The 12,417-nt window shown below is 39.2% G+C and overlaps 2 protein-coding genes across 8 annotated transcripts; one reads left to right on the top strand and one right to left on the bottom strand.

Annotated features, from left to right (window-relative positions):
- Nucleotides 1-4,852: 4,852 nt before the first annotated feature.
- LOC121745445 (WW domain-containing adapter protein with coiled-coil-like) lies at nucleotides 4,853-8,075 on the bottom strand. 6 transcript variants are annotated; one of them, XM_042139360.1, is made up of 4 exons: nucleotides 7,809-8,075; nucleotides 6,287-6,384; nucleotides 5,328-5,501; nucleotides 4,853-5,230 (listed from the first exon to the last, which is right to left on the bottom strand). In XM_042139360.1, exons 2-4 carry the CDS (start codon nucleotides 6,374-6,376, stop codon nucleotides 5,174-5,176), a joined length of 321 nt encoding a protein of 106 aa, XP_041995294.1. In that variant the 5' UTR covers nucleotides 6,377-6,384; nucleotides 7,809-8,075; the 3' UTR covers nucleotides 4,853-5,173. The 6 variants fall into 6 exon arrangements, 2 of the variants coding, with proteins under 2 accessions (XP_041995294.1, XP_041995293.1); XR_006038830.1 differs by having other exon boundaries at nucleotides 4,853-5,488; XM_042139359.1 differs by having other exon boundaries at nucleotides 6,287-8,075.
- Nucleotides 8,076-9,810: 1,735 nt separating this feature from the next.
- LOC121744968 lies at nucleotides 9,811-12,011 on the top strand. 2 transcript variants are annotated; one of them, XM_042138681.1, is made up of 4 exons: nucleotides 9,811-10,045; nucleotides 10,125-10,926; nucleotides 11,476-11,623; nucleotides 11,731-12,011. In XM_042138681.1, the coding sequence occupies exons 2-4, from the start codon at nucleotides 10,326-10,328 to the stop codon at nucleotides 11,738-11,740; spliced, it is 759 nt and encodes a 252-aa protein (XP_041994615.1). In that variant the 5' UTR covers nucleotides 9,811-10,045; nucleotides 10,125-10,325; the 3' UTR covers nucleotides 11,741-12,011. The 2 variants fall into 2 exon arrangements, with proteins under 2 accessions (XP_041994615.1, XP_041994616.1); XM_042138682.1 differs by having other exon boundaries at nucleotides 9,811-10,926.
- Nucleotides 12,012-12,417: the final 406 nt, after the last annotated feature.

Consider the following 12,417-nt stretch of genomic DNA (forward strand, 5'->3'; position numbering starts at 1 on the left):
TTTTTGGCGGGGACACAACTGCACCCATTAATGGCAAAAACTACTCCCATTTCAAGTACCTAGTTGAAAGTCAGCAACACTCATTTTGACTGAGCAAACGCCTAAATGTAGGGCAAGGATTCCTGTGCTCTACATAGGGGCTGTGCCAATATTTGCACACACGACATATTATTCTATAATAAAATATATTAATATTTAAATTTTATAATTTTCAATTAAAATAATGAGATGTGTAATAGCATTTCCTTGCTATCACAGCAGGGGATCCTAATCTCTAAATGAAAGCATGAGAGAACATTAGAGCATCCACAACCGTCTTCTTGCTAGCGGCACGGTTGTGGGCCCGGGCGGTACTATTCATGTCTGCTCTCTGGCAAGAGCACAACACCCACAACTGTGCTCTTCCGCAAAGACGAGCAAAATTAATTTAAAATTCAATTAAACAATAACATTTCCATAATATTAAAATTCATTTAAAAACCACAATAAATATTACAAATGACAAATAAAATTAAACATTACATAATTAAAATCCTAAAAATGAAAAATTACATAATTAAAATCCTAAAAATTAAAAATTACATAATTAAAATCCTAAAAATTAAAAAAACCACTACTCGTTGCCGAATTTCGCCCACATGTGGTTGATTAGGTCTTCTTGTAGTTGATTGTGGATTCGAGTATCGCGCATTGTGTGTCTTGTCTCGATCCTCTGGCCAACCGTCGTATGCTCTCCTCGGCGTGGGGGAGACCTCGCTGTTGAGCTTCCGGCTTCGTCCTCGTCGTAGAAGCTAGCCGCCCTCGGCCCTTCGTCGGCTATAATCATGTTGTGTAATATAATACACGTGAACATAATGTCGGCGATATTATTCACGTACCACAGCCGAGCCGGGGCCTTCACAATGTTGAATCGAGCTTGAAGGACCCCGAAGGCTCTTTCGACGTCCTTCCGCGCTGACACTTGACGCTGCGCAAAAAGAACTCGTCTCGGGTCGTGCGGGTTGTGGAGCGTCTTCACGAACGTCGACCACCTTGGGTAGATACCATCGGCGAGATAGTAACCCATGCGGTATGTATTTCCGTTGATGGTGAAGTCAATCGCCGGTGCTACACCATTCATCACATCATTGAAGAGTGGTGAAGAATAGAGTACGTTCAAGTCGTTGTTGGATCCGGCAACGCTGAAATATGCATGCCAAATCCATAGGCGATAGTCGGCGACCGCCTCAAGGATAAGTGTTGGGCCGCCGCCTTTGTGACCGCTTAAGTGTTGCCCCCTCCAAGCAGTCGGGCAATTCTTCCACCTCCAATGCACGCAGTCAATGCTGCCAAGCATTCCGGGAAAGCCATGGACTGATTCGTGAAGACGAAGCAACCGTTGGCAATCATCGGTGGTGGGTGCCCGAAGGAATTCATCCTCAAAAGCAGAACGAACGCCCTCGCAAAAATTCTTTAAACAAAGGATTCCAGTGGACTCACCGATATGCAAATATCGTCGAAGATGTCGGCCGTTTGCCCAGTAGCGAGTTGTCGGATGGCACACGTACACTTCTGCAACGCCGTGATACTTTGCCGGCCGACTGCATCTACACCTGTTTGAAAGTATTCAACACGTGCGGACAACGTGTTGACAATTCGCATGAACAAGCGCTTTGACATGCGAAAACGGCGCCTGAAGTAATCTGCCGGAAACCGCGGATGGTCGGCAAAGTAGTCGGCAACGAGCCTTTCGTGGGCTCCCTCCCGGTAACGATGGATGTAGCGGCGATTTGATCTAGTGCGTTGAGGAGGATGAGCGGGGGTATTCGCCGCGACATATGCTTCGTAAGCGGCACGATGTTGTTCGTAGTATTCTTGTTCTTCGCGCTCCGCTTCCGCCATGAGATGAGTGAAATCCATTTGATGTTTTGAGTGAAGGTTGAATGTGTTGATAGTTTGTATAAGAATTATGAATGAGAGATGAATGAGAGATGAATTGATGTGATAAATGAGTGATGAATGTGTGTATTTATAGATGATTTTAAGAAAAAAAATAAAAAAAAATAATAAAAATTCAGAAAAAATGGGAAAAAAACGGCCATATTTTTGGTATTTGGAAAATATTTTTTTTTTATTTTTTAGCATTATTTATAATTAAATACCGATTTTTTAAAAAAAATTAAAAAATGTTTAAACATAACGGTTATGCCGTTGACGAATGGGAGCGCGCCACGTGTGCGTCCGCTGGCACGGACGTGCTCGATACATCGAGCAGCGCCGTGCCAGCGGCGCGAGCGCAGCGGCGGCGGATGGCGTCTGTGCCAGCGGCGCGGACGGCGGTGGCGACGGACGCCACCGCTGCGCATGCTCTTAGGTCATTGCACCAATAATAGCCATAGATTCAAGTCAATTTCTCTCTCTCTCACAGACACACACACATGGATCCAATGAGAATTACTACATTTTTAAGGGCATCCGCAACGCGGCGCGGAACCGTCCGCGATGCGTTGCGGCACGCCGTCCCGCCCCCAAACCGTTCCCATCGCGTCCTGTAACCCGTCCCTGCGAGACGCGGGACGGGCTGTCACGCCACGCGCATGGCCACGTGACGCGCCCCTGCGTCGTGCTTGACGCCCACTCGCCGGCCCGCGAGTGGACGTCGTCACGTGCTGACGCAATAAATCTTTTTTTTAAATTGAATTTTTAAAAAAATTAATAAACGGTAATATTACCGTTTATTATTACCGTTTTTCCTCTTTTTTATTTATTTTTATTTTTTTACTCTATAAATACTCTTAATTCATCCTCATTTCACACACAACTACATATCTATTCTTCCTAAATCAACTATTTCCTCTCCAATTTTAATCTAACATCTCATCAAAAAATGTCCGGCGACGGCAACTCTGGCGGTGACAGCTTCGGCGGATGGGATCTCAACACGTTTAACGATTGGGAGACCATGTATAATACACTGGGTGGTTCCGGTTCGTCGACGTCGGGTGGGTACCAACCATCCACTTTTGACGTGGATGGATACGCTCGTCCCTCCACCCCGCGGTATTCGCAGGGATTATCCCAGATTCGGGAGGATTTTCCCGTTGAACCCACTCTGGGAGTAGGCCGAGGCGGGGGAGGAGGCGGAGGCGGGCGAGGAGGAGGAGGAGGAGGAAGAAGAAGAAGAGGAGGATCTAGGCCGGCATCCGTACAGCAACAACGAAACGATGGCGGTGTACAACGTCTGGATCACCGTCTCGTACGATCTCGTCGTCGGGAATCAACAACCCAACAAGTGCTTATAGGAAAAGGTCACCGAGATCTATCACCGGATTAAGCCGAAAGGGTCCCGGAAGCGCACATATAAGATGCTCCGCTCTCACTTTGGCCGAGCCGACAAACAGGTCAAAAAATTCGGCCGGCTTTGCGCGTCTACAACCAGGACACCGGTAAACAATTCAAATATGTTGATATTTGGCAGGTCGTCAAGGACGAGGAAAGGTGGGTCGGCGGTGTCCCCTCCAGCTCGGGCTCAACCTCAAAGCGCACAAAGCACATGGCGAGTGGCTAATACTCGTCTGTTGACACCGGTGGGGGCAGCGGCGGACAAGAGGGTGCACCGCAGGAGTTTGCGGGCACGACCTGCGATGCCGCGGTATCCAGCCGTGGGCGCCGTCGGCCGCAAGGGACCAAGGAGGCGAAGGCGGCTAGAGCGAGGAAGGGCCGAGGCGAATCAAGCCAGGCGGGCTCGGGATGGGGCTCGGGGGTAGGCTCGAACACCCTTATGGCGGTGTACATGACCACCACAATGGCGGACACTTCCTGCTTCTCGCCCTCCCAATACCAAGCCTGGTAGAATGGAATTGTGCATATGGCAGCACAACTTGGCCTTCCGCCTCCCCCTGCACCTCGAACGCCTTCGGGGGATGATTCGCCGGCGGAGTAGTTTTTTTATTTTCTTTAAATTTGTATTTTAAATTATGCAACGTTTAATTTTTTAGGATTTTAATTGTGTTTTTTATTTTTTAAAATTTTAAGTTGTAAATTTTTTTATGTTGTGTGTTTTTTAATGAAGTGTGTTTGTTTTAATTGAATTGAATTGGAAATAAAAATAAAAAATAAAATTGAATGAATAGTAATTTAAGGAATGGTTAAGAAACGGATAAGGAACGGAGGGTTGCAGGTTCCGTTCCTTAGTTAAGGAATGGAGTAAAAAAGTACATTGGGGTCCGCAAATAGTAGTTTAAAGAACTGTATAGCAACAACGTTGTGGATGGCCTAAAAGAAAATGAGAATGACGAACAGACACGGAAAATCAACGAACAAGCATACAAAATCAACGAACAAAATATAAACGAATAAATATTAAATTTGCGCCTATAATGGATTTCGAAGGCATTTTCATCCGATAAGAAGGTGCATGAGCATCCACCGTTTTGTGAACAAAGATTTAAAAATTAATCTGTACATTTTGTCATTTTCACCCTATCCACTTCTTTCAAGAATTTCACTTTCCATTACCAAATTTCAAAGAACAAGGTAACATGGGTGAAAGAGGCAGGATTCACCATTAGACTGAATAAATTCACTTCAACAAGGAAGTTTCATAACCCAGTCAATGCAACATAATTATCGAAGCTCACGCACTCTACCAACCAAACAAACCCAAACAAATACATCTTGAAGATGGCTGTGCATGGCAAACAATGCCAGCATCATTCTAACAGGCACCATGAATCAAAGTTGTGCTTTTTCCATCCATCCACTGACTTATTGGGATTTTTGGGTAACTAACAAAAGATGAGTTGAAGTGGTAGACACAACATGAGTATACACATTGTACCCGACATTGGCGCTACGAGTTAGCATGTGCAGATTGACAAAATGGAGAAACTAATTCCCTCGGGATTGTGATTTTTTTGCAGCATTAACATACAAAGTCCAGAATACCACTTGAATAAAATGTGTTACAGACAAGATATACCCTCCAACTCACATAAGACACAGTTGTAACATACTTAAATAACTCAACTGAAATACAAGGCAGTCAGCTGAAACTAACCATATGTGATTCCAGCAGCTATGCTTCCTTTTGTATTAACTCTTGTAGTCATGTGAGAGCAGGTACCTTTTGGGCTTCAAACACCTCCTGGGAAAAAAGTGTGTGAATTTGATTCATGCAGGTTTTGCTGTTCTTCTAGGCCATCAAGTTCTTGTTCATAAATTGCATACTGAGCTCCACAGGATTCTCCCACTAATATCATGCTTATAACAGTTGTCCATCAAAATCCAATGATATGTCAATATCTATGGGAAGGGGGGGAAAATGTGAAAATGGAAGAACCTCTAACCCTGCTTTCACATGCCACACAGTTATAATAGTACAAATCTCCATCAGGAGAAACATGCTTCCTCCAGTCACATTCTACAGAGTTCTCTACCTCAGCACTGGAATCAAATGCTCTGGTTACAGGTGCAGAATCCTTGTTTGCCATTGTTACTATCTTGCATCCTGAATGAGAAGACTGCAGATTCAAAATTGGTATCATTGCAGAAGGGAAATAAGACACACCTTTTGTGAACAAATTTGTTTCCATGTCATATTTCCCTTTTTCATCAAGAGGAGGGAAGAAGCAATGATGAAAATGGGCTCCCAACTAATGAGGTGAAATTCAAGCACTCAGGATTAGAAGAAATCAAACATCATGAATGTAACATTGGCATTGCCAATGCTGCTATGCTGCATCAATAGGAAGCTTACATTGTTGTTGGAAAGAGGCGCTTTTCCAAAATCAAGCAAAAGATGGAAGAGAATTTGTTCCCAACATTTGTATTTTATTTTGGTGTAGCAAATAACAATTAAAAAAAGTTTTGGAGATATGAAAAGATCCAGGTTGAAGATATGAAGCCACTTGAACTCCAAACACACAACCAACAAGATATGGAAAGCTTAGAGTAAATAAGAATTATATGATGTCCAGTGGTTATGGATGACTAGAAAGAATATATATCTGCGTATGTGCACACACATTTACATACCATCACTAAGCTATCAACATCAAGAAGAACCTAAGAGTTTTTTTTTCAATAGTCAGAAAATATATATGATTATCGAAGAACTGAAGCACGAGGGGATTGTTCAAGAAAGATCTCTTGTAGTCAACTTCACTTCCACTCATTAAATTTCAACTTTTGTTTCTTGTGACATCTGTTAAAGTTTGTCCATGTACTTATCAACTTTTTCTTTGCCAATCTACTCATTTTTTGGAGGAACGTTTTATATCTATATGCATAATCGGTTGAAATTGACCTGGCATTCTGGCATAGATTCTCCATCTCCCCAGAGAAATGGTTGTCCAGCTATATCATATAACTGGGAAATGGAAGGTACACTGCACATCTCTCCATCTATGAGATAGAGCATACATCTATTATCAGAAAACTATAAATGTAGATAACTAACAGAACGGGTGAAAACTTCAAATCCCATATTTGGGGCTACTTAGGATCTGCAAACCGCACAATCAATGGTTGATCACAAACCTATGAAAAAATATTTTAGCATTCACTTCTAAAACGGAAAGGAATGAGAAACACTGACATGTAAGCATAAAGCTTTACGATCACATATATTCCATTTAATGCATGAGTGGCGGCAAGTGCAATATCTCTAAAAATATATAGGACAAAACCACTTCCTTAAAGCCAGAAATAATGCATATGAGGAAAAACGGTTGAAGTTACAATAATCAACAAGCAAGGAGTTACTTAGCATTTAAGAGATGCAAAGAAAAACAGATCAAGGTGCGAGTGCAGCAAAGAGAAGCTTAAAGATATTTTTCTTAATCACCTATTTAAATTGTTGTTTTCAGGGTGCACAAACTAGGCCAACTAAGAAATTTCAAGAGCATAGTTAGAAACCACTTCACTAGCAATAATTTCTCAGGCTCATGCAATTCAAATGAACTTAGACAAGGGAGAGCTCAGAGAATCAGAAGATGCATACCGTGATTTTGCTTGAATTACAATAAAAATCTCTTTTATTATATAGTATAGAGGGGGAAAAACAGATGATCAGGAATTTAAAGCTCAAAGGTAGTACATGTTTTCAAGGACTTGGCACTAGTTGAACTAATTGACGAGCCTACTTGCAGTTCTTTTTATGCACCTCTTACAGTTAATACAAAAGCAAAGGTGCATGCAATTCAAGTCAGGCTCTAGTACAAGAAAATTTAAAAACAAAAAAGGTCTAGTGCAGGCATCAGTGACCTCGGGCATAGTTCATATGAAACCTCTTTTACAATGGAACAAGGTTATTGTAGGTCTGGAAAGTGTCGAATGCAATTAAAAGGTACTCACTTCTTTGATATCCCTTCTCAAAGCATGTCTATTACTCAAGACAGAGTACTTCATCAAATAGTGATTCCCAATCAAATATCAACTACACTGATACCCCTGAGTTTATTAAATCAGCTACACATTACGATCGAACATAATAAACATGAAAGTGAAAGTAGAAACCACCGATTCATTGAATCATAGCCTGTTGTAATCCAGTCCGCTTATCCTTGGGAATAACAACCTCAATAGTATCTCCCCCGAAACAGCGGTAAACTTAATCGAAGACAGAGATCACATAATTCAAACTCAGAAGCAAATACTATCTTAACATGAAATCAAAATTTGGAGGCAAAATGATGCTTCAAAATTTAAGCAGCACAGCCCCGAACATTTAAGTTATCTACGTTGGCGTATGCGCACAACAATTTAACGTATAGCTTCAAAATTAGAAGCCACAAAATTATTAGAGTAGTGAAACGGTCTCTTGTAACCTGAGAGAGGCAGTGAATGATTGGAGACGATGTTGAAGTGGAAGCCAGTGGACTCGTTCAGCTGGCCGTTGAAATTTTGGTAGTGGCGAGGTGACCGCCATGAAATTGGTCATACTATTGAATAGCCTCCTCTCGCCGGGAAGCGGCACCGGAACGCAGTGATCGACGCGTCTCTCTCCGCCGTGTTTCTCCATAGAGTGAATCTGATTAGTGCTGGAATTACTATTCCAGCCCTAAAATGACTTTTAGCATTGACTTGTTAACGGAAAATTGTTACTCATTTTATGGAAAAACAATTATGATCCTAATCCACCTTGAGTAATTATCTTAATTTTAGAAATCTAGTGATCTAAAATTTGTCAAGTTTAATTTTTATTTTTATTAATTAAATTAAAAAAGATTAAAAAAATTACAAAATTAGGATTTGAGATGAAAATATCAATATAGTGTTTTGAAAATATCAACACAATGCTTTGAGAATGTCAACACATTGCTTTAAGAATGACATTCTACATGTATTATATTGACATATGTTATATATTATGTTGACATTTATTGTTGTACGAAAAAATTGAAATTTTTTGAATTTTTTTTCAAATTTTGACATCAGAACGTATACAAGTGAGATCTCGTTAGAATCCTTATAAAGTTATCTTTAATTTGATATATGTTGTGCGAAAAATAATTTAAATCGAGAAAGTTATATGCGTTTTAAAGTTATATGATATTTTTCAAAAGTTAGTTACAACCAATTTTTTTAAATTAATATTAAAACGATTTTTGTTGATCGTATTGACATTTCGGGACTGATTATCTAGGCCCTTGATTAGAATATTTAATGGCTATTATTTAATTATAGTTAGCAATTAAGTATTGAGCTAGCAATATAACACTCCTCGCTACATGTGCTATACATTTAATAATATTTACCCGATGTTATGACTTATGAGTTATAAGTAAGACCATCTTGAGCTGCAAGTCAAATAGAGTTAGTAATTATTAAGTAGCACTCTTCTGTCCACGAAAAATAATACTACTATCATTCTGTCATTTTAGGATGCACTCATCTGTCCACGAAAAATAATACTACTATCATTTTGTCATTTTAGGATGTCCAATGGTCTAATTTCTAAAATTAAAAAAATGTTCTTTTATACTTTTTTTTTATTTTTTCTTCTTTCTCATACTTTACTTAATTTTTCTCTTCATTCTCTTACTCTACCCACTTTTTTATTATTATTATTATCTTTTTTATTTTATCAAATTTTTATTAAAACACAAGTAGTCCACATATACTAGTCATATAAATATCTAGGACTGTCGAGAAGTCACTGATCATATTATGATCTTATATAAATAGCTCAGCTCAGCTCAGCACATGGATGCTGTGATTCAATGACAAATCAATAATGAACATATACCAAATTAATACTGCAGTTAATGTGTCTTGTAATCAGTTCGTTGGTATATTCGAATATACGGAGTATATCTTTTGACAAACACCAGTAAAAAATAAACGATTTAATAAAATATTTGACAAATTTCATAAAATAAAAGAGAAAAAGTAATCAATTTTTTATACAGTCGAGATGCCATTTTGGCCGTAACGCGTGAGGAGAATGGGCCGCGTTAGACAGCTGTAGGCTTGACCTGATCTGGACTATTCGGTCGTTTTACAACATAATCCATCCAGATTCTATGGCTTTGTTTGTTCTTTTTTCCTAGATTTTGCTCACAGTCAAGCCATAATTCTTTTTGTAAAAAAGGAAATAATAATCCATCAAGAATTATTCTACTAATTGCTAATCTTTGATTAGATATTTTACTTTAATTTCCAAAGAAATTTTGAAACATAAAAAAAGACGTAACAGCTAATTTATTTATTAAACATTGAACATTCAAGTAATTAATAAAAATAATAAAATGATCAGCATTATCCAAAAACATCATCGTACAATTCGGTGCGGCCGGTCATAATCCAACAATTATTGCATTCTCTCTCTGCCAGCTTATTCAGACATGGATTCGCCCCTAGTTTATTCAGCTATGCTGCGGCCCACATGAATTTCTATATATATTTATAATAATGGGAGGAAGGACGCAATGCGGAAAGCTTAATATGGGGGGTGGATAGAAATCTTTCTCGAATCTTCACACCCCCCTTTTTTATTTCCCATTTGTTTTTTTGCTGATCATTTTTTACGAATTCAAGGTTTCTGCGCATTGTTTTCTGACTGGTACGCTTTTGATCTCATGTTACAAATTGCATTATTGTTCGATGAAATGTTTGTTGATTTTTTTTTGTGATTTGATCAGGAGAGATTATATTGATTGATTCGTTTATTGATATTCTGAGATTTTTGGGAAAATTTATTCCCAAAATTTCAGAGCCCTAGCTGCACAATTCTGTGTGGTGTGATAATTGGTTTTTCATTTTCATTGTCGATGCGTTTGAGGGTTTGGTTACAAAGAGAGAATTTGTGATTGATATCATTTTAGTGAGAGGATCGATCATAAATGGATCACAAAGAGAAAGAATATGTGATTGATATTGAAAATGGTGATGCTAATGGGAGTAAGGATTCATCCTCTGATTCCACATGGGGGAAGAAGATTTTGAAAAGGATTGGCAGTGGAATTTTGAATTTAAATGGACTGGTTGATGATGAGGTCGGGGTGAAACCGGATGTTGGTACAGAGGAAGAGCTTGATAAAGAGACGACGAAATTGTTGAGTGATAAGGCTCGGGGAGGGGAGGACGGTGAGGGGGTAGTGCCCCCTGTCGAGAGGGACAATGAGAGGGGAGGAGAGGGGCGAGCGCCCCCTGTTGAGAAGGAGAGACGGAAGGGTGGGAAGGCTAAGAAGGCTGCAAAGCCACCTCGGCCTCCAAAGGGTCCGACCTTGGATGCTGCTGACATGAGGTTGCTCAAGGAGATATCGAGGCTTGCCATTAAGAAGCGTGAGAGGATGGAACGTTTGAAGGCACTGAAGAAGAATAAATCGCCCAAATGGTCATCCCCATCATCTTCTTCGTCGTCATCATCAGTATGTTCATCTGCTGCAACCATCTCAGCCATGTTCGTCACTGTTTTCTTTTTTCTCGTGTTAATCTTACAAGGTATAATCACCATTTTCTCCACACTATCATATTTTACTGACAATTACTGTTTTTATTGTTTCATTTATGTTACGAATTGCATCAAATATATGCGTAGATAATGAAGTCATTCTCATGTTGGTGTTTAATACTATATGCCAAGAATTGCAAGGAAAATGCAGATTTTGTTAGGATTTTCATTTATGGTTTTGAAGTTTACTTAATTTGTTGAAGTTTGATTTGTTATGTGAGGAGAGATGTGTCCTATGATTTCACTCCACCAACTTTCATAGTCTTTCCCATTTTGTTAGGAACTGAATTCATAGCTAGTTTTTTTCTTAACGAAGTAGTATTACTACAAAGAAATTGTTAACTGGAACCGAGTAAATGAAATTGATGCACGTCATCTACTAAATCGATTAGAGACTGTGTTACCGTCTAAAACAAAGATAATCCATATCCATGTTAAAGTGATTCTTCCTTCGAGTTTGCTCATCCATGAAACACAATTCTTCACTACATATCAAGATTAGTACAATCTAGTGAACCTCGGTATTTTTTTGTCTGCAGGTCTAAACGCGAGCACTAGTTCAACTTTGATAATCGCAGGAGCTCCTCAACCTCAGCCACAAGCACATATGAGAGGCTTGTTGCCTATTAAGTTCTATAAAACTTTTAAATCAGATGGTGGTGGTACACCGAGTTTCTTACCTCCCAAGTGCGTATTCTCTTAATCTCATGCTTGTTGTCTGCACCCTCGTCCACGCAAAAACATTGTTTTTGCCCCTCGTAACTCTCCATCGATTGCTAACTTTATCGATGCAGGTCTACATAGTTTCTCCCTGGTACGAGTCTTAGTCTCAGCTGGCTGGAACAGAACAAAGACGAAGATGAAGATGAAAATGAGGACAAGCGAGCGTCTCCGAGAAAATGTCGTTTGGGTTCTTGAAATGGTGGAGATCAGATTCTAACCGAGTGCACATATTTTCTGTCTAACTCTTTGTAAATGAGAAAGTTGTTTGATTCTCTTGCACTAGTTCAAAGTATATCTTTGTATCTAGATAAGCCAATGACTATAAATATAACTTCACTTTTATTTGTTTAAATATTATGACACCTATATGTGTATGCCTGCTGTGCACAACTGCTCGAGCCATGCTTGGCTCACAGTCTGGTTTATGACCAATTTTAATTTTATTTCAAAATATAATTTCTTGTAACTGGGAGTAGTATAAAAATAATTTAATTATGAAAATATAATATATTTGAAACAACTAAAAAGAACAAAGATTCGTTTCGCGGGTCAGTTAATATTTCATTGGCTAATTTAATCATTACTTTTTTCCCTGATTTTATAGCTCATTATTTCTAACAGGAATTAGGAAAACTGAAACAACAACTTCGTCATCTAATAAATAAGTTTTAAATTGGCGCGCATTTTTTTAAAAAAAAAATTGGTACAAATTTTATAATTGCCATCAAGATTAAGTTCGTGTATACTGATATGTTTTA

Source organism: Salvia splendens, chromosome 8 (assembly GCF_004379255.2).
Source record: "Salvia splendens isolate huo1 chromosome 8, SspV2, whole genome shotgun sequence".
NCBI lineage: Eukaryota > Viridiplantae > Streptophyta > Magnoliopsida > Lamiales > Lamiaceae > Salvia > Salvia splendens.